The sequence below is a fragment of the Cricetulus griseus genome, assembly GCF_003668045.3.
Source record: "Cricetulus griseus strain 17A/GY chromosome 1 unlocalized genomic scaffold, alternate assembly CriGri-PICRH-1.0 chr1_1, whole genome shotgun sequence".
NCBI lineage: Eukaryota > Metazoa > Chordata > Mammalia > Rodentia > Cricetidae > Cricetulus > Cricetulus griseus.
In genome coordinates, this window is record NW_023276807.1 from 157,908,152 (window position 1) to 157,928,606 (window position 20,455).

The 20,455-nt window shown below is 40.4% G+C and overlaps 2 protein-coding genes across 4 annotated transcripts in view; one reads left to right on the forward strand and one right to left on the reverse strand.

The window, feature by feature from the left end:
• The window catches only part of Septin11 (septin 11), a 149,953-nt gene that overhangs the window by 88,750 nt on the left and 40,748 nt on the right, over positions 1–20,455 (forward strand). The window lies entirely within an intron of this gene.
• Ccni (cyclin I) lies at positions 1,581–20,398 on the reverse strand. The gene is made up of 6 exons (XM_027388450.2): positions 19,851–20,398; positions 17,189–17,346; positions 9,422–9,550; positions 9,040–9,114; positions 8,080–8,220; positions 1,581–3,075 (listed from the first exon to the last, which is right to left on the reverse strand). Exons 2-6 carry the CDS (start codon positions 17,300–17,302, stop codon positions 2,632–2,634), a joined length of 903 nt encoding a protein of 300 aa, XP_027244251.1. The 5' UTR covers positions 17,303–17,346; positions 19,851–20,398; the 3' UTR covers positions 1,581–2,631.

Consider the following 20,455-nt stretch of genomic DNA (forward strand, 5'->3'; position numbering starts at 1 on the left):
TGAAGATGTTTGCCTCTCAGGATGGTGAGAACATTTGGCCAGTACCTTCCCTTTCCCCTTGAGAACATGTTGCAGGCACATCAACAACTTGAACACATTTTCTTCTCAAAGGAGAGGGGGCATCATCACGCTGCTTTGGGCAGTGAAGTATAGTTTGCCTCACTTCAGGATCTTGAGTAAATCAGACATGTAAAGACAACACAGCAGCCACTTGGATAGTTCTTAAGCAGTCAAACAGTAAAGTGGGAACCTATAGCTTATCAGCTTCCCTCAGAGCCAACCATGGTGTCAGGAACACTAATAAAACCTGTATGTGACCTTTCAGTTAGGGTATGGACCAGCTCCCATTACTCTTGTAGAGAAAGCATTCCTCTCTCCACCGATAACCATGAAGCAGTAAATAGCTTCTAGCTTCAACTTGCAAATACTACATCATGCTCCTACTTTTTCTGGGGATTAGACATTAGTTACCATGCCCATTCTTTGACCTTTCTGGAGGATTCCAGGATGATGCACCTTTTAACCACCAGGAGGCAACAAACAGTCACAACACAATTGGCTCACTCAAGCTTCTGAACCCTGGTAGTTTGCAATGCCAAGAAGTAACCTGAGTAGCTGAGGGCAGAAGGCCAGGTAAAGAAACCACTGGGTAAAGAGCAAGAATATTCTTCACCCAAATTCTAGTGTTTGCTTTTAGTCTCAGGATGAAGATCTAAGAGTGGGTTTTGAGGGATGACTGGGGCTCTAGATGTTCACTAGGTTTAGCTGAAAGAGTGGCTCTCAAATATTACCACTGAACCAAACCGAGTCCACTCGTTTCAGTGTCCCATGGAAACGATACTCCAAGCTCACTCTACTGGTTTTTAAGATGTTATGGTCTCCGCCAATACCACAGATGCATGCCAGCATGTTCACCATCTGCATTAGGAAACTTGATCAAGCAGCTAAAGTTCTACTGTCTCCCACTTTTGCAGTTTGCAGCTTCTGGATTACAGATCAGATATGCAGACTCTTAGACTCAAGTTTTAACCCACCCATCTGAGTGTGAGGGTGTGGAAGGGGTCCCATTCATACCATCTACATTACAAACCTGGAGATCCCATAATTCAAAAATTGAGAAAGCTGAAAATCGAGATGTGGTTTTATAAAAATGTCTCTGTGTAAAACTAGTCCCTTGCACACACAACGATTTTTACATGTTTTCCTGTGTCTCCCAACTCCCATCCTTATGCTTTCCCCAACTGGATTTTTAAGGTCATATAAAATAAGCAGTTACAAGTTTCTAAAAAGTCAGATGTTGACCTGAAGATACTACGTAGATACAGGCTTGAGACTACCCTCATAGGCAATTCCATTAAACAGTTAACTATAAGGTAGGTTCCAGCCCACAGGAAGAAAATACTAACTAAAGAGAAATTCTTATGTGTAAACCATTCACATTCAACACCTATCACCTTTTATAGTATGGTCAAGAAAGATTATTTTTAGGTTTCCTACTGCTTTCCTTAGTTGAAAAAGTCAGAAACCACACCTTCTCATAAGCAAAACCAACCAACAAAAAAATCCAATGGAAACCAGGGTTAAGGACAACATTTTATTGCTACCAGAGGCTTTACCACCAGAACATGGTTCTGACTGCAGTGCCTTCTTCAGACTGCAAAAGGAGCTCAGGGTCCGGAAGTCACTCAGAGAAAAACATGGGGAATAACTTGTTACCAAGAAAGTCCTAATAACTTACTAAAAAGCCAGGGTACTGAACTCAATTATAAGTTACAGACTCAAATCAAGGTTGCCCCAGTATCTAGACAATTGCTCCTACTGATTGTAAATGAACGAAAACAGATCAGTTACAAAAACCCAAGTATATGTTACATACATGTTTCTTCGGTGAGCACCCGGATATATTAACTTTATAAGAAATTCTTTATAACAAATGTCAAAAATGCTCAAATGTCCTAATTACATATCACTTTCAAGGTTTAAAATAAAAGGGACAGTAATCTTGCTTTTAAACTAAGAACTGAAATGAGACATACAAAGTAAGAGAACTTTTTCTATTACCGCTGATTCGTGGGGATAGCTTGCTTCAAAGTGCCCATTTCAAACTAATGAACTTGAGCCATGGACTAAAGATGGCTGCCAGACAAAAATAACTTGCTTACTGAATTGTTTTTTAAAAAAAAAGTCAGAACATATATATCAACAAGCACAAAACTTATTAGGCATCTAACAGAGAGGCAAGAAAAAGCGAGAGAAAAAAATGAGGTCACTGGGAACAAGGTTTCTAGCTATCAATTTTGCAACTTTACCCCCTAAACACTGATTTTTACTTCATTTTTTTGGACATGGGGCAAACTATTATTTTAACGAAGAAAAAAGTAGAACTGACATAATACAAAGAACTCTTTTAAATATATCTTGGCTCTTGAGTCTATAAATATATGCATTTATATTAAATAATGTTGAATTGTAAGTAGCCGCACAAAGGAAAAGGGTGTTTTTCTTTTTGCCTGGCTCACTTCACGCAGTCTGATAAAGTCACAAGCCCTTCTCTACAGCCTTTCCTGGTTTTCTAGTCTCACTTCCGAGCAGTCAGCCTTAGTGTGCACGAGGAGTTAACACCTGACACTACTACATGACTGAGACAGGCTGCAAAGGTGGACAGGGAGAAGCACGCCCCTCTTGCCTTGATAAGTCAGTGCTACACACAGAACCCACATTCTCTGAAGCACTATCTTCATTGTAGAGCCGCTTGATCCCATCGTAGAAGTCATCCACTTCCATTTCCTCCACTTTGCGTTTAGCAGAGGTATGCTTGCACCCAGCAGCAGCTGGGAGATGATGGTAGAAGGCTGTTGTACCTCTGACTGGCACTTCTGGCTTGCTGTTGTCCTTGGAGAAATCTGGGCCTGCGACAGAGGAGGGATGTAATTTGAACGCTCCTCTGTCGCAGGTCACCAGGGTGTGCTTGAGGGGACGGTAGACATAAACGGAATTTAGAGGCAGGGAAGACTGCAGAGCAGAAAGGTGATGTGCTGCCAGCTCCCGACAGTGGATCAACTGGGAGCTGTCCATCTGGACCAGGAAAAAAAAACAGAACGACATCAATCATTAGTTAACAGAGCCCACTGTTACTTTTACAAGCCACAGTTCCATCCTGGGCCTTCTCTCCCTTCAGCTTTCTTCCCCCTACCACATCCTTTACCTCACTCATTGACTGTTCCACCTACAGAGCAGTCTTCTGAAGTATGTTTGGATCTATGCTTCAAACATAAACCTGCACTTATATGAACACAAATGTTCTTTGTTCACTGTTATATTAGCTATGTCTGTCTAGAAGGCCTTTACTGAACTCCTGAAAACAGGCACATGGTGGTCAACAACAATTTAAGGAAGAGTCAAAAGCAATGGAAACCATTAAACTAGGGGTGATGGGAAGTTTGCTTTGCTAAAATATGTTAAGTATTGTTTTAAAACAACTGGAAAGGTTAAACAAATCCTATTATTGTAGAAGATAGTAAAACTTATTAACAACACTACATAGTTTAACAAACATTTGGCCCCCTCAACCTCTTGAACACCCCAATCTCTCCATGGTCATATGTTTCTGTTTCAACATGCCCTCACGGTTAAAGCATACAATCACAGCCATCCTGGCTCGCATCTGGTGACTGCAAGACTCAATTAGGCATATGTCATATTCACCCCTTTGTATCAGTGGCTCTCAGCCTGTGGGTCATGACCCCCTAGGAGCCAAATGACCCTTTCATAGGGGTTGCATAAGACCACTGGAAAACAGATGTTTATATTGTAATTCATAACAGCAGCAAAATTACAGTTATGAAGTAGCAACAAAAATAATTTCATGGTTGGGGGTCATGACCTGAGGAACTGTATTAAAGGATCTCAGCATTAGGGAGGTTGAGAACCATTGCTTTATACTGAATGTTATTGAGTGCAATGGAAGGACCTTAAAGTTTTGTCTTTCTAGTGTCTACCTTAATTTTAACTTATAGCCCTGTCTGAATGACCTTATGTAACCATTCACTTCTTTTATTCCACATTTCTTCAGCAGCATGGCAGTACCTTCAGAGTAAGCCATACTCTCTAAGAGTAAGGCTCTCTATAAATCTGATCAACCTTCCTTCCCAGACTCACTTCCCACTGTACCCCACACTAACATTCTATACTCCTGCAAACAGGAGTCTATTTAACACACAAATTGGCCCCTTTCCACTTTTCCCTTGTTTACCTGCTTCTATATGCTGAACGGTTGGTTATCATTTCCCTCCAGGAAGCTTATCCTGGCCATAGAGTACAGGAGATCAAGTTCTCCCTGTTATGCATGTGTACATTTTATAGAATCTTGAAGTTATCTTCCCTTGCTGTTCTTTTTTCTGCTTCTAGCTCAGGCTGGCTACCACTCTTGGTTCTCCTGCTCCACCTCCCAGGTTCTGGGATCAGTGGTATGCCCTATCACATTCAGCTTATTTTGGACATTTCTTCCCCATCTTTAACTCACCTCCACACAGTCTGAAGTACACAGCAGATCTGTAATACTATAGGGAATAAATCCTACTCTACAAGAACATATTCTGTCACTACATAGATTCACTATGTTAATCAGGAGACAATCAATTGGAAGAATACAAATGCAAAGTGAATATACAACCGAAGACTCTGGCATCCACCATCTTGTTCACTCAGTCTTATGAGACACCATGGAGTAAGACATTTTAATAGTCCCTAACTATTAAGGGTGTGTGAGTGTGTGCCTCCCCTTCCACCTTTACGTGGGCTCTAGGGATTGAACTCAAGTGACTGGCTTGACATGGACCAGAACTAATTATTAGCCCAATGAAGTAGACCCCACTAAAAACTAATAAAAATAGGTAAGGAATGGGGATTCCAATAATTTCAAGCAGCACACAAAAGAAAACAGAGAAAATCACAATGGAAAAGCACTTGGCATCCCAGGAGAGTAAATGTTCTCATGTTCTAAACCCCCTGTACACTGGTCACAACCCTGAAAATGTACTATAAAGGAACACTCACTATTTCCTATGTTGATGAAAAAGAGAAATAAGAGTTATTTTTTAACGATTTATTTTTATTGTATGTGCATTGCTATTTTGCCTGTGTGAGGGCATCAGATCCCCTGGAATGAGAGTTACAGACAGTTGTGAACTGCATGTGGGTGCTGGGAAGTGAACCCGGATCCTCTGGAACAGGGGCCAGTGCTCTTAACCACTGAGCCATCTCTTCAGCCCCCCAAGGTATTTTTTAGAGGTAAAGTCTATGGTAAGACACTAGAAATTATTTAAATAAATACCATCTTATTTGAACTCTACTTTCCATTGGGGTCCCAAAAGTAACTTTGTCCAAAATAACACATCAAAATAAATCTTAATCTAGCATAAAATGAATTTGTCCTCTTAAAGTAGCAAGCCAAAACCCGATCTGCTGCTTTTGCAGTTAAGTATACTTGTTTAAGTACATATACTACAATTATCAACTTTTTTTTTTTTTTTTTGGTTTTTTGAGACAGAGTTTCTCTGTGGCTCTGGAGGCTATCCTGGAACTAGCTCTTGTAGACCAGGGTGGTCTCCAACTCACAGAGATCTGCCTTCTGCCTCCCGAGTGCTGGGATTAAAGGCATGAGCCACCAACGCCCAGCTAAATTATCAACTCTTGATGCAGACAAATCCTTGATCTTGTTCTTAAAATTTAAGCATTTAAAACAAACCATCTAAGCTCTGAGAACCTTTACTAGCCATGTTATGACTATGTCAACCAAATTTCAATATTGTGACCATTTCTAAGTATCCCTTGTCAAAAACAGCAACGATGACAACAAAGCATTGCTAACCACTTAGCTGACCAGGGGACTGTGTCAAGCAACAATAAAACAATCACACAGGTTCCCAAAGAAGAGGAGAGCAGAATAGCATGACACATGTGATAGGTCCCAGAGAACCCACATGTGGTGAGCAGCACGAAACACTGAAAATACCTGTGGGAATGTTGGGCACCTTTCAAGAGTAACCAAGAGTCCACGGTAGGAGGGTGTGCACTCTAATCCCCTATTTCAGTTCTAAATAAGAACATCTACTTTAACCACTGCTTAGCAGAGAAACCGAAGCACAATTTACACCTAATTATTACCTGATAATCAGGGTGGGTCTCTATAGGTCAGAAAATGGAGGACATAAGCATAGGCATATAAATAAACTACAATAAAGGAGTAAAGAGAAAGATGTGGTCATTCTAGCATGAAGACCCACAGTGGCACAGGAATCTTAGAGTGGGTCAGGCAGGGGGAAGTCTAAGAGGAACAAAACAAGAGGTGGCTTGCCTTTCAAACCAGAGAATGTGTGCCAAGTGTAGAAGGAGCACGGGCAGAGTGAGGACAGAAAATCTGTGCAGAATTGGGGTCTAACTCAGTGGCAAAGTACCTGCTTAACATGGGAGGGGTCAGTACTGACATGATCTGATGTAAAGCTTCTGATACCAGAACCTCAAGACCTTGCATTCTGATCTAAATCAAGACAGGTGAACTCAGCAAGGACAAGATCTACACCCAGAAGAACTAGCAGCCATCATGCTGGGTCCCAAAGGAGTCCTCATGCTTACACATAAGAACTTCACCCCCTGAGCCATCTCTCCAGCCCTGGACTAGACTCTAAGTTTTGGGTGTTATCAAAACAAAAGGGTTGGTGATGGCTCTGTGGATAAGAACACACACTGCTCTTTCAGAGACCTCAAGTTCAAATCCCAGTACCCACATCAGGTAGCTACTGCAGGCTCCCTTTAGCCTTCACAAACAAGAAGTTCTATGCCACTCTAATGAACTCTCAAATTCCCTAAACTGAAGCTGTAATTAATGAGTTACGTGATTTCTAAGATCCCATCTGGTCAGCTAAGGAAAAGACAAGTTTAAATGAGGATTATCTTTGACCCCAGAACACATACAAAGAAAATCAGTAACTCATAGAGCCATGCACTAGAAAAGGGAAAAAGAATCATCAGTCTCAGGGGCTGGAGAGATGGCTCAGAGATTAAGAGCACTGGCTGCTCTTCCAGAGGTGCTGAGTTCAATTCCCAGCAACCATATAGTGGGTCACAGACATCTGTAATAAGATCTGGTGCCCTCTTCTGGCCTACAGGGATATATGCAGACAGAATACTGTATACATAATAAATAAGTAAATCCTTAAAAAAAAAAAAATCATTAATCTCTATGGACACCACAATTCTCTCAGGTGGAATGAGTAGAACAAGGCTTTTAAATAGTTACTCACACACCGAACTATTACTTTACTACATCTGAACAGAATTTTCTCTATCTAAACTTCTCATTGTACTGAGGTGGTTAATATCCGAAACCATTTGGAAATGCCAGTTACAAACTCATTTTTTTTTTTTTTTTTTAAATTTTAAGCTGAGGATTGAACCCAGGGCCTTCTCTACCACTGAGCTAAATAAATCTCCAATTCCTCTTAGTTTTATTTTAGAACCATACAGTAACCCTCTTGATTCCATTAAAGAAAAAAAAAAGTGTAATGAACACAATTGAAGATGACAGCTACCTGTGCTTTCTGAAGCAGTTCAATTGTAAGAGGAAGCCAATCAGGAATAAGTTTCTCCATTTCCAGACTAACCATGGCCAGAGCAAGCATGGATCCTTTGAACTGCAGAAGTTGGCTGCAGGTCATACAGTGGAGTAGTTGCTTGGTCAGGAATGCCAAATGTTGAGACGGGCTCAATTTGGGCAAACTGAAAAGTAACTGAGGCCTAGTTGACACCGCAATGGCATGGAACTAGGGGAGGGGAGAAAAACCACAAAACTGTTATTTAAGGGCAATAACTAAGAAAGCATACATAGAAAGAAATAACTTCTAGGATACTATACAAGCTTGTAATTCAGTGATTAGATATTTCAGAATCTAATTTTTCCTTGACTAATTTCAATAGGTTTTTCCCAAACCATACAAAATACATCAACAGGTAGCCTCTGTCCAAGTTACTGGACCAGAACTATGTGTTCAAGTAAGAACTAAAACATGTGGATATACTCACAATGTGAAGGAAATCCAATGGTGTGGCTGTGTGAAGATCCCAATTCAACTTATCCAGAATAATTCTCTCCATTCTCAAAATCTCAGATGTGGAACAGCCACAGAAACTGTCCCTCGCCAATACCTTTAGTACTGGAATTTTCTATCCAAGGCAAAACAAATGGGAAACAAATGACTCATTTTCAATACTTGTTCTGACAAACAAAATGTATAAAAAATTCAAAAAATAAAATGAACTGGAGAGGTGGCTCAGTGGTTAAAAGCAGTGGCTGTTCTTCCTGAACCTGAGTTCAATTCCCTGTACCTACATGGTGACTCATAACTGTCTTAACTCCAGTACCAGGGATTCCAATGCCCTTTCCTGACCTGTGTGTACCGGAATACAGTACACATGCATGCATTCAGGCAAAACACTAATACACATAAAATAAAGATAAATTTTAAAAAAGATAGTCGATCTCCTAAAGCAAGCATTTGAGAGAGACAACACATCTAAACACTTAACTGAACCTGTAGTTTATAACACAGCATTCATTTTTAAGCCCCTGAGGAGCAAATGACCAGCCCCTGCTCCCAGACTACTCTAATTGCCATGTCCAGCCCCTGGAGACCAGACAAAGCTGGCTAAGCCCCACCCTACAGAGAAAAAAAGCCTACGATCAGACCCAGAATTCCACCAGTCTCTGAGCTTGCCCCAAGATCAGGCCACAGAATCCCACTAATTTCAGGTCACTAGAAAGCCCCCCTCCCTAAGAAACCCTATAGAAAGCCTGTCTCCTGCTTAGTTCTGAGGACAGGATACCTGTCCTCTCAGAGGAACAACACTACTGGGGAAACCTTTCCCCTTAGGAGTATAACACTTACATATCTAGTAATAAAGGTTTCATTAAACAAATGAAAAAGACCCTCCAAGCCAAACCTACCAAAACATTAAGAATAAACGTTGAAAAGTAGTCATTACCTCATCTTCTTCAACAGTTTTAGCAGCTAGAAAAAAACAGCTGATTGCAATACAATTCAAATATTTTGGATGGGCCTAAAATTTTGAAAAGGAGAAAAAGCAACATTAGTGATTATATTGAACTGAGCATTTTGTTTTTAAAACCTAAATATACATTTAGCTCACACAGTTCCCCCAGTTTACATCTTCCTAGGCAAAATAAATGGTGTGGAATAAATGGTGTGGAAATGACCTGAGCCATTTCCAAAATTTTAAAACAAAAAGTACTGTCCTCCTGACATCTCTACATCTGCCATGACAGCATGCTCACTAGTGACCTATGGCTTAACATGGAAGTCCTTGCACAAGAAGCTGTTATTTGAGTGTATCTTACAATACTTACTTTTACTGTAGCTAAAAACCTGTCCAAAAGACTGCTTGCTAGAGCAAATGTTTCTGGATAAAGGTTGAACTGGTATTTGAGTTTGGCCAACCATTGAATTACTTCATCTCTCTGGGATGGAGAAACGTTCTACAAGGGAATAATTAAAGAAAAAAAAATTACAAAGATCCAGTTAGCATTAGTATACATTTAGAGTTCTCTAAATATATGGCTGACAAGACAGCTCAGCAGGGAAAGGCACTTGCTGACAAGCTTGATAACCGAAGTTCAATCACTGAGACTCACAGTAAAAGGAGAGAATCACTTCCACAAGTTGTCCTCTAACCTCCAACATGTGCTATGGCACACACATATTCAAATACATAAACAAAATTAATAATGTAATGAAATTTTAAACATTAAGGAATACACTAGTAAGTTAAAATATTTTAAGGTCATTCAAAATCGCACTTTAGATGGACATATTATATGCTATATTGCATTTAATATTATCTGATGATTTATTAAAATCTTCACTCTTCATTTCACCAAGTATCTACAATTTGAATTACGTTCAGATATTCGGGAAACAGAACATTTTAATTTTAAAATTTAAGGAAATGACTACTGATGGTAATTTTTAAATTTTCTCAGCTCTTGAGACTAATATAATTTCTGAGTCAGGAAAAACCCATTATTAGCTTATCTTAGGAAATATAAATGAACTACCAATTTAAATAGCAAAACAATCATTTTAATTTCCTTAAATACTATTTTGAATTTTTGAGTAAAGGCTTACGTTTTAAAAGGTAAAAACACACTTTAAAATAGCAGGGATTATTTTACTTTTATTTGAGTTTCAGTCACTACTAAACAACTAGTATACTACTGATGCTAAATTAATAGAACCTTTTGAGGACTAATCACAATGCCTTATTAGCCCAGGTGTGTCTCAAACTCACTATGTGGTTGAGGGTGATGTTACAGTTCAGATCCTCCTGCCTCCACTATCAGGTGCTGGGATTACAGAGGCACACCACCACACCCAATTTATGTAGTGCTTGGGACTCTAGGCTTCACACGAGGAGACAAACTACCAGTGGAGCCATACACACCAGCCCCTTGTATACCACAGACTGCACAATGTAAATACATGAAGTACCAAATTGGAAGAGTGTTTTCAATAAAGGATCATTCTACAAAAAATAAATATCTAAGCAATGAATTATGCTAAGCCATCTTTCTTTATGAAGTGCAGTATAGTGATCAGAGTACACACACTTTTCCTGATTGTTGTCAATCTAAGCCAATTATTTTATCCTACAAAATTACCCAACAGCTATTAAAATCTTCAATGATGGTCTCGACAGAGTGACGCTCCTCAAGTAGGAATTTTAGCTAGAACTGCTTTATTGTTCTTGGCTTCCTCTACTGTTACAGGGAATGCCTTTCTGCTCATTACAGTCCTTGCCACTGCATCTGCTAACTTCTCTCATTCGTAGTCCTCCTCCTCCACTTGCTGTCACTTTTCTTGTCAGCTTTGACATGACAAAGTATTATTCTTCTACATTACTGAACCAAGTATTACACTTACATAATTCTTACATCTAGCTCTATACTCAGTTATAGCTAGTATTTTTAGTGGAGAATTAACATACACCTACCTTCTGGTCAACCCTTTTAGAACAACCTTACAATGGTGAATAAAAATACTAGTAAGGGCTGGGCAGTGGTGGCCCACACTTTTAATCCCAGTATTCAGGAGGCAGAGGCAGGTGGATGTCTGTGAGTTCGAGGCCAGCCTGGTCTACAGTGCATTCCAGGATAGGCTCCAAAGCTACAGAGAAACCCTGTCTTGAAAAACCAAAAAAGAGGGGAAAAAAAAAAAAAAAAAGACAAAGATGATTTATAATCTGTTTTATTAACTCACTACAAACTTGAAAAAGAGTGTAAGTTCTTTACACTTCAAAACTTAAGTCTTATGGCCAAGCAGACAGTAAAATGGTATTAAACCAGAGTTACATATGGTGCTCTGGGGACACCTGGACTGGTGTGGGAGTGTAATGAAGAAGAAATGGGAACTAACTCCTATCTTAAAAAAACAAGATGGGGAAATCATCTGTGCTAAAAAGTACAGGAGTCTTGGTGTTTAAGCCCATGGACTTTCCTATGGAGGACAGAATGATTGCAAACTCAAGGCAGTAACAGAGTTAAGCTCTTGAAGAACAAACAAGATTAAGGTGGGTAGAGAATCAGGACTGTTGCCCAGAGAAATCAATCCTAGAATGTTATGATCAAACTAGAAATGCACTTAAGGCAGTTTTGAGAATAAAGCTGTCAGCCTGAAGGTTCTTACTGCATAGAGTAGCAGAGAAATTTATGTCCGCAGATTATCGTCCTGTTTGACAGAAAAATGGAGTCAAAGTTTCTTTCTTTAAAGGCAGGGTCTCATGTAGCCTAGGCTCACCACAAACTTGTTATGGAGCCAAAGATGACTTTAAATTTCTGATTCTCCTGCTTTTACTACTGGGATTACATGTGTGCACAACCACACCTGATTTATACAGTGCTGAATACTAAACCCAGGCCTTCATGTATGTTAGACAAGCAGTCCAGCAACAGAGCTCCACCTATAGCCAACCCTTTGACAAAACACCACTGACTAAGCAAGTGAACACCATTATAGTCTTGCAGCTAGGATCTGGGTTAACTTTCAGTTGGCAAGGTCCTTAATTCCACAATTTCCTGTATTTTTGGAGCCCCAAGGTACTACTAATAAAATCTAGTTCTATCCCCTAAAGATCTCTGGGAAGTAAAGGTAGTCTCTTCCAAATAAGAAATTGAGAACTTAAGGAAAATTCAGCCAGCCAAATAAACTAACATTAAGAAACAAATTCACAAGAGGTAGGTAATGATACCATCTGATGCAGTGGGGAGGCTCTTGGGAGTGAAAAGGAACAATGAACAGGCGAGGAGTCACAAGAAACAAGGCCAACACTAACTATACAGTTATGTCAGACACAAATCAAGAGGGAGAAATAACATTCTAAATAGCAGACTATATCCTTATCTGGTACACTTGACTTTAAACAAACATTAAAACTTAAGGAGACTTACAGAAGATGAATAGAAGGAACACATATCACTTTCTACCTTAACCTTCATACTATAACAGTACTTAGCCTGATCTTCCTTATCATCCCTGCTTCCATGCTTAGTCATTCCTCTAGATAGATGAAATACTCCTTTCCCAATTTTACTTTATTTGTTACACAAATACACATATGCATTTCAAACACTGGGTGTGGTATTTTAGCTACAGTACTGCTGCTTAACAACCAGGTCCTGAAGAATGAACCATGATTCTGGAGAGGAAATAATGAAGTGGTAAGTCAACATTCTGAGATAAGGCAAGCAGCTAAGAGCATTTAGAGTTACAGAGTGAGAGAGAAAAAACAAGCAACTAATAGGAGCAGGAGGTCAGAAATGTGAAGAAGGAAAAAAACTATTTGGCTGATGTTATTAGTTTTTCTCAGAGCTGTGACCATGTACCTGGCATAACCATTTACAAGGAGGAGAGACTTATTCTGCCTCACTGTTTCAGAGATGTCAGTGGTGGAAATATTGGAGGAGGAAGGAGAGAGAAGAAAGGAGGTAGAGGAGTAAATAAAAAGGATAAGACAAGATTGGATCCTAGAATGGACAAGGCAGAAAGAGGTAGAAAAGAGGCAAACAAAAATGGAGGAAGAGGCCAGGAACAAAATACCACCAAGGTCTGGCCCCTAAAATTTCCAGCATCTGTGAAAATGGGGCCACCAGTTGGGGGCCTAAGCTTCTATACATTGAGTCTGTCAGAGATATTTTATGTTCAAATTCTAAGATTGATTTTCCTCTTAAAACATTTCCTGAATGTTCACTTTTAATAACATGTAAAAAAGTCACATCCAAGTGAAGTCCAGCCCTCAACTAGCTTAGTCCTTCTTGAACTAAAACAACAAAAACCAAACACATGCACAATATACATTCAACTGAAAAACAAATACAAGCCAACATCACATTGTTGCCTAAAAAAAACAAGTTTAGGGACAGATTAATGAAATAAGCCAATGTAAGTTAAAGTCATAGTCTAATTCACTATGCGTTAGTCTACCCAGAGCAAGAAAACACTGGAATGGTAAAACATATATATACACGCACTCACAGAGAAAATCTGTTGAAAAGATAACTTTGTGGAAGTAAAACCTAGCTTAAGTATGTAAAGGACCATCATTTAAAATACAAATTTATTCTGCATTACTTACATGGATGGAACCAGAACCCAGTAAGTGGCTAGGGCATTATTTGTGTGTGCATATGTGTGTATGATCATGTATTAGGTGCATACTCTGGTGTGCATTCAAATGTATGCACGTTGAGGCCAGAGAACAACCACAGATGTCAAGGATGCTGTGCAACTCCTTCGAAATACATCCCCACTTACCTGGAGCTCATAATTAGGCTGGCTGGCCACTGAACTCCAGGGATTCTCCTGCCTCTGCCACACCAGAGCTGAGACTACAAGTGTGAGCCACCACACACAGCATTTTTAAGTGAGTTTAAGTGGGTAATCAAACTTGGTTCCTCAAGCATGGGAGGCAAAACTACTGGCTGAGCTATCTCCTCAAATTCACTAGAAGCATGTCTGAAGTTCAATTTAGGAAAATCCTTGTAATAATTAGAAATTAGAGCTTTTCTAAGATAGAATGGACCAAAAAGCAGAGGAACACTACTGCATTATCAGAGATAGTAAACAAAATGTTTCTTTTACTGTACAGTTAAGATTATAAAGATGTGAGGAATGAAATGATCCTTGTCCCTTTTGAGATAGGGTGTTATTCTTAGCCTGCTGGCCTGCAACTTTCAAAAATCCCAAGTGCTGGAATTAGAGGAATGCTCCACCACACCCAGCTGAAAACTTCCAATTTTTAAGAAATTTTAGATAATTCTGATCTATCTAGTCACCAAGTAGTTCGTGCATACCTTGTGTTTAGCTGACTTAGAATAAATCCTGTTTTTGAAACCTTATAATCAGATGGCCTAACAAAACCACTTTAAAGTTAGTGGCAGGACTTTCTTTGCAATGGAAATCACTTTAGGAAATAAATGTAGATTATCTGAAAGTGTCAACTGTTTTAAATTTTTCCCTAAATTCATTAAAGCAACTATAAAAAACTTCAACTGTTCTATAGAAGAACTTTTCTATAACTACCAAGAACACAAAACAGACTACTTGAATAAATTCTAAGACACCTGAAACCCCAGCACTCACTGAGAGACAAAGGAGATCAGGAGTTAAAGGGTAGCACTCATCTGCAAAGCAAGTCTGAAGCCAGCCTAGGCTACATGAGACCCCGACTCAAAACATCATCAGAAAGTAACAATACTACACTACATCAGAAAACAATGACACACCATCACCACCCAGGAAATTCAGTCAATCACCAGGAAATTATACTGTGTTACCACAAGAGAAGTACAGAGTTCTATGGGGGCAGGGAGGGGAGTCACAGGTGTAACAGGAATATTTTCTTACCTAGCCACATTTTACTCAACATTAGGGGTGGGGCTAAAGTTAAAAAAGAACTGTGAGATGGCTTTGCACTTGCAGGGGACAAGGAAAGGGAAGTAAAAGAAAGCAGAAGCAAGCAGCATAAAAGGAAGCCCTAAAATACTGCACTTTTCTATTTTTACCCACATGTAACAGTAGAAAGGCCAGTCAGTCCATGACCAGGAATTACAATTGCTTTTTTAAGCCTAAACCCTTATCCTCTCCTATTCCCACCAGAGCAAGCCTACACTTAAGGTTAAAGTATTAAGTAGAACTACTTGGCATTACTAAAGCAAGTCCTTAAACGGATGAAATGCCTTGACTAATGCCCTACTGTTATGACTCCTTTTTGTGTTTTCTTGGCCAGTTCTCAGCCCTCTGCTCACCCCAACATTCACATCTGTCTTGGCAACACACATGAAATTTTCATGGCCTTGAACATAATCGAGTTGTATTAGCCAAAATAATTAGACTAAAATAACTAGAAAAGACATAAGTCAAAAATAATTGGCATGTTATATCTAAAACAATTACTATGCTCTGCCAGGAGCAAACATTCAAGGTTACTCTGACCCTCATCTAACTTTTATGTATATTATGATCTTGATGGGCTTTGTCTTTAAAAATTCTATATCCCTGAATTTAGTTGGAAACCAAGAGACTTTTCAGAAATACAAGCCTGCTCTTGGTCCAGCCATCAATTAAAGGGTATGACTTTTAATTTGCTTCAACTGAGTGGTTGTCAGCAATTATCTCACGTGGATCACTCACAGGCCCTCTGCTCTCAGTGCATGATCAGTGTGCAGGAAGGGCAGAAATGCCTGCTGATTCACCCACTGTGGGTGCCTTAACCAGGAGACCTTCAAGGATTTTGTATCCAAGGCTTAAAAAGTGTGTTAACCAAAATAATGAATGCTGATGTCAAGTTAATGCTGAAAATCTGGTAGAAGGGAAAAAGAACATCCCAATGTTGGAATTCCAACACATGCTTGGATATCTAAAAGAACAGATGCAATTAAGGAAGAAAATCAATGTTAAATTAGAAAATCAAGTTCTTGAACAATATATGCAAACACTCATGCACCTCTACTGTTTCTCAAACTGACACAAAGACAAAGGAGAATAAGTTTTCCTTTGGAGTTGCTGCTTTTAAAACAAAAAAAAACAGTGTATATTTTGAAGTTTTTCTGGGGAACTGAACTGTTATACAAAGAAAACTTGTTACCAACTCCTTTTGTACAAAATAACTCGTTTGGTATCTGAAATATATACAAATTCTAGTCATGTGTGTTAGAGCTGTCTGGAAAAGGTTCAGGACTAATGAAGGACACTATTCATCCTGTTAAGTTGCCTCAAAGCTGTGTAGTGTGCACCAGATTTTCAGTTTTTTTGCTTTGTTGTTTTGTTTTGAGTTGCTACCCATGCAGGGGTGGGCCTTGATATAGCTGTCTTTGAGTCTTTTGTTATCCTCCTGTAAGTAGCCCGACCCCATATTCCTGTAAGTAACCACAGTTCACCAAGTTTGAACTTTGGTGGAGAAGCAGACTTGTATCCATGTTGTGTCTCCTCAAGAAACACCTGTCACAGTAAGCTTGGTGCTAAGAGTACCTGGTTAAGGGTCTGGTCTCAAGGATTATTTGTAGCATTCAGATCAACATTTGCAAATTTTACTAGGAATATATTTGGTATCAGGGCCAGCAAGATGGCTCAGTAGATGGTCCTTGCAGCTCAGACCTAGCAGGCTGTGTTGGATCCCACAGAGTGTAGGGAGAAAACCAACATCCACATAAACACTATGGCACCCACACACAAATAATAAATGTTAATATTTTATCTTACATGTCCCAGAATTTTCTGTTAACTACTTGAAGAATTTTATTCATTCTTTAACAAACTAAACATCCTTAAGTTTGTAAATTCTTTTTGATAAGGGAATCAATATTAGAGATAATATAGAAATGTTGCAAGGAAAGTGATCCATTAATATAACCCATGATTATTCAACTTGGGACTTACATTAGTGTATGATATGATGAATGACTTTAACTGTATGATTCTATAAGCCACACCATAAATACATTGTATCTTTTTGTGACCAGATTACAAATATTTTAAATTGTGTTGTAGTTGTCCTGTATCTGGATATACATTATGCCAATAGTGCATTTCTAATACAACACCTGTCTCAAGAGAGAAATTACCTGATTTGTAGGCATTTTCGGCACATTGACCTTCCACATCTGGGCTTCCCTGGAGATTGCCCTTTCCAATAGGAAAGACAATCTCTGGTTTTCCAAAGGTCCTGGAAACTTCATGATATCCCTTTGGATCTGCCTGCCACCCAGCTTGATGTAGCTACCTATTAAAATCAAATATAAATAACGTTCATCGCTTAATTACAAAATAAGTATAATGTACACATTTATAAATGTTAGTACTTATTAAGCAATTTATAAAACAAAATAAGAATGTTATGAGGCAGTATAGGATTTTATAGCTCTTTAAAATACCGTATATTAAAGTTAGCAACCATGTTATCTAAATTGTCCTCACTTTAAATCTGAAATTCTAAGACCACTGACTTTTTATATTAGAAATTCTTAGAAATAGTTGTCCCAAACATTCTCCCTAAAAATAAACTACTCAGTAAGGGCCATTACTTTTGTTTATCATTTAAACACATCAAGTTAATGATCACTTTAAACCATGTTAAGTCATCTAAAGGGTAACAAGACTGAATTAAGGGACTCTTTCTACATATAATTAAGGCCTTTAGTCAGACCTTCAAATGTTCACATTATCAACTAAAAAAAAATTTAGAAAATTTTGAAGTGAGTGAAAATCGAAGAAATCAAAAACTTACAAGATGCAATTAATTCCTGAAAATACCTATATTAAAGTATCCCAAATAATTTGCTCAACATCCACCTTAAAAGACAATGTTAAGTCACATGGTGGTGCATGTAATCTCTGTACTTCTGAAGACCTGTGCAAAAAAATCTGAGGACAGCAAAAAAATAAATAAATTCCTTAAACTTAACAAACAAACCCCCCAAAACTGTAAACCTGGTCTGGTGGTACACACTTGTAAACTTGAGAGATAGAGACAGGGCATGAGAAGTTCAAAGTCAGCCTTGGCTACATTGCAAGTTTAAGATCAGCTTGGGCTTTTCAAATAATTAACTAACTGCTGGAACAATGTGATGGAAAGGGAAATCAACTGAGAATTAGTATGAAGAGGGTTCAGTTTAAATACAGTTCTAACTGAACTGGCTCCTGTACTAAGTGAGAGCAAAGCATATTTTAAGGGACATTACTAGATCAAAGAGAGTAGTCTCTATCTAACAAAACTACATTCACTAAAATTTTTAAACTGTACTGTAATTCTGTAAGAGAAAATTCCTATTCATAGGAGATACAGAATTTATGCCACATACATAAGAAAAAAAAAAAAGGTAAAACTCGGAAAAAGCATTTTTATTAATGTAATCTCCTATTAAGGTAATCGCAATACCAACTCTATTGAAAATCCTGGACTGACTGCTGCTTCTGGCTTTTCCTTTTCTGAACAGGAATTAGCAATGTGAGTCTTTGAGGTTCTCATATCTACTATCCCCTCGACTACACACACCAAAAACACTGCTCATGCGTGACTCCAAAACAGTGTGTTCAATCTCCATGCTATTCACTGTTCTTCCAACTTGCAGTGCCTTCTGCAGATCAATTCCTCTCACTAAATTTGCTATGAATCTATTAATGCCACCTTTTGGCAGCAACAACCCCCACCTTCCTTCATCTACACTCGGTCATTATCCTACCTTTGCATTTAACTACTGCCACCACCTCTGCTAGACCTGCTTTTTCTAACTAATGAGTTTCTTGACCACCAACAGTTTCCAGAATTTAGCACCATGCCCAATAAATAACAGCTTACACTTGTCAGGTGATTATCAAGCAACAGCCCTCGATGCTTTGCTATTTGGCCACCTATTGTTCATATTAACCTAGATAATCCTTAACACTACAACGGTGGAATTCCTAATTCCATTTAAAAGATGAACAAGCACACACAGGTAAATTGAGTTTTTAAAGAATTACACGACCAGAGTAAGCAAACACTCTTCGCTTCTAATCTTGACTCCCTCCCCCTATGTGGCCCTAGCTGTCCTGAAACTCGCTAGGTGTGGGAGGCTGCTGTTGAAATGCTCAATGGCTCCTCACTGAGAGTGAAATCGAAGTATTTTACTTTGCTAGTCTAAGATCTTCAGTTGATCCATCCACCTGATGCCTTGTACTATTTTACCACAATGTTCAACTTATGCCTAAATCATCTGCGGTGCAGACGGTAACGGAGGGCTTTTTTTTTTTTTTTTTTTTTTTTTTTTTTGTCCTTTAAGATGCACACAACTCAGTTCCCTCATCTTTCTAGTTCCCTCCACCAGCCCAAGCCCTAGGTAACGTTACCCTCCCGCAATTACCGCGGGGGTGGGGGCGGGGGTGTGCACTATTTGCTTGGCATTCATTCTGCTTTGCACGGTGTTTTATCTTCGTGTGGCCTCGCGCGATCGGTAGCCCAAGGGTGGGGGTGTGTCCCCTTCTTTATTAGCCTGGCTCGCGGAGCCTGTAACTGGAACCAAGGTTGGTGACGCACTGTGGCTACAAGTTACTTGGGGACAGAAACACCGGGGCGAAAGGAAACCCACCCAGCACTGCCAGAGGCGGCGGCGGGTGGGGGGTAGGGGGCGTCCCCAAGGTGCCCAGATAAGGACCGCCGAAGGACGGGTCCTAGGGGAGCGGCGCGCGCCCCCGCGAGCTCCCACTCCGGCGGCGCGCACGGCGGCCGCGCCGCGCCCCCGCCCTCACCTTCTCCTCCTCTTCCTCCTCCTCCTCCTCCTCCCCGGCAGAGCTGTAGGCCTCACAGTGGTGACGCGGGGTCATCCGGGGCCCGTTACCACCTCATGATCCTCGGCGCGCGGCAGCGGGGCGCGCGGGACCAAGGGCCGGGCCGACTGGGGAGGGAGAAGAGGGCGAACCGGGCCGGCGGGCGCGGGCACTCGGGCGGGACGCACGGCTGCAGCCGAAGGGTCAGTCAGCGAACTAATTCCATGATGACCCTGGGCCCGAGGCCGCCGCCGCCGCCGGTCCCGCTCCTCCGACCGCCGCCGCTGGTGCCCGGGTGAGGAGGGGGCGCCCTCTCGCCATAGGGCGGCGGGGGCCGGGGAGAGGCGCGGGGTGAGGCCGGCTCTGCCCCTGCCCGGGGGAAGCGCCTCCGAGGGGAAATGGTGGAAGGGGGGGAAGGGGAAAAAAGAAAAGAAAAGAAAGGGGAAAAGGGGAGAAAATAAGAAAAAGCGAGACAGAGGCGCTGGCGCGTCCGCTCGCGGGGAAGGCTGGGGAGGGAGGGGCGAGTAAGTAGCGCCGGCCGCCGAGCTCCGCCCTCCTCGCGGACTGATCTCGAGCGTGCGCGCGTC

What these genes read in the sequence shown, in the direction of transcription:
- Ccni (XM_027388450.2), bottom strand. Translation starts at nt 17,302, where the DNA reads ATGAAGTTTCCAGGACCTTTGGAAAACCAGAGATTGTCTTTCCTATTG. An exon ending in CGAAAATGCCTACAAATCAG is followed by an intron (nt 9,551 to 17,188) that starts GTAATTTCTCTC and finishes ATTCCCTTGTAG; the next exon opens with AACGTTTCTCCATCCCAGAG. An exon ending in AAACTGTTGAAGAAGATGAG is followed by an intron (nt 8,221 to 9,039) that starts GTAATGACTACT and finishes TGCCTTGGATAG; the next exon opens with AAAATTCCAGTACTAAAGGT.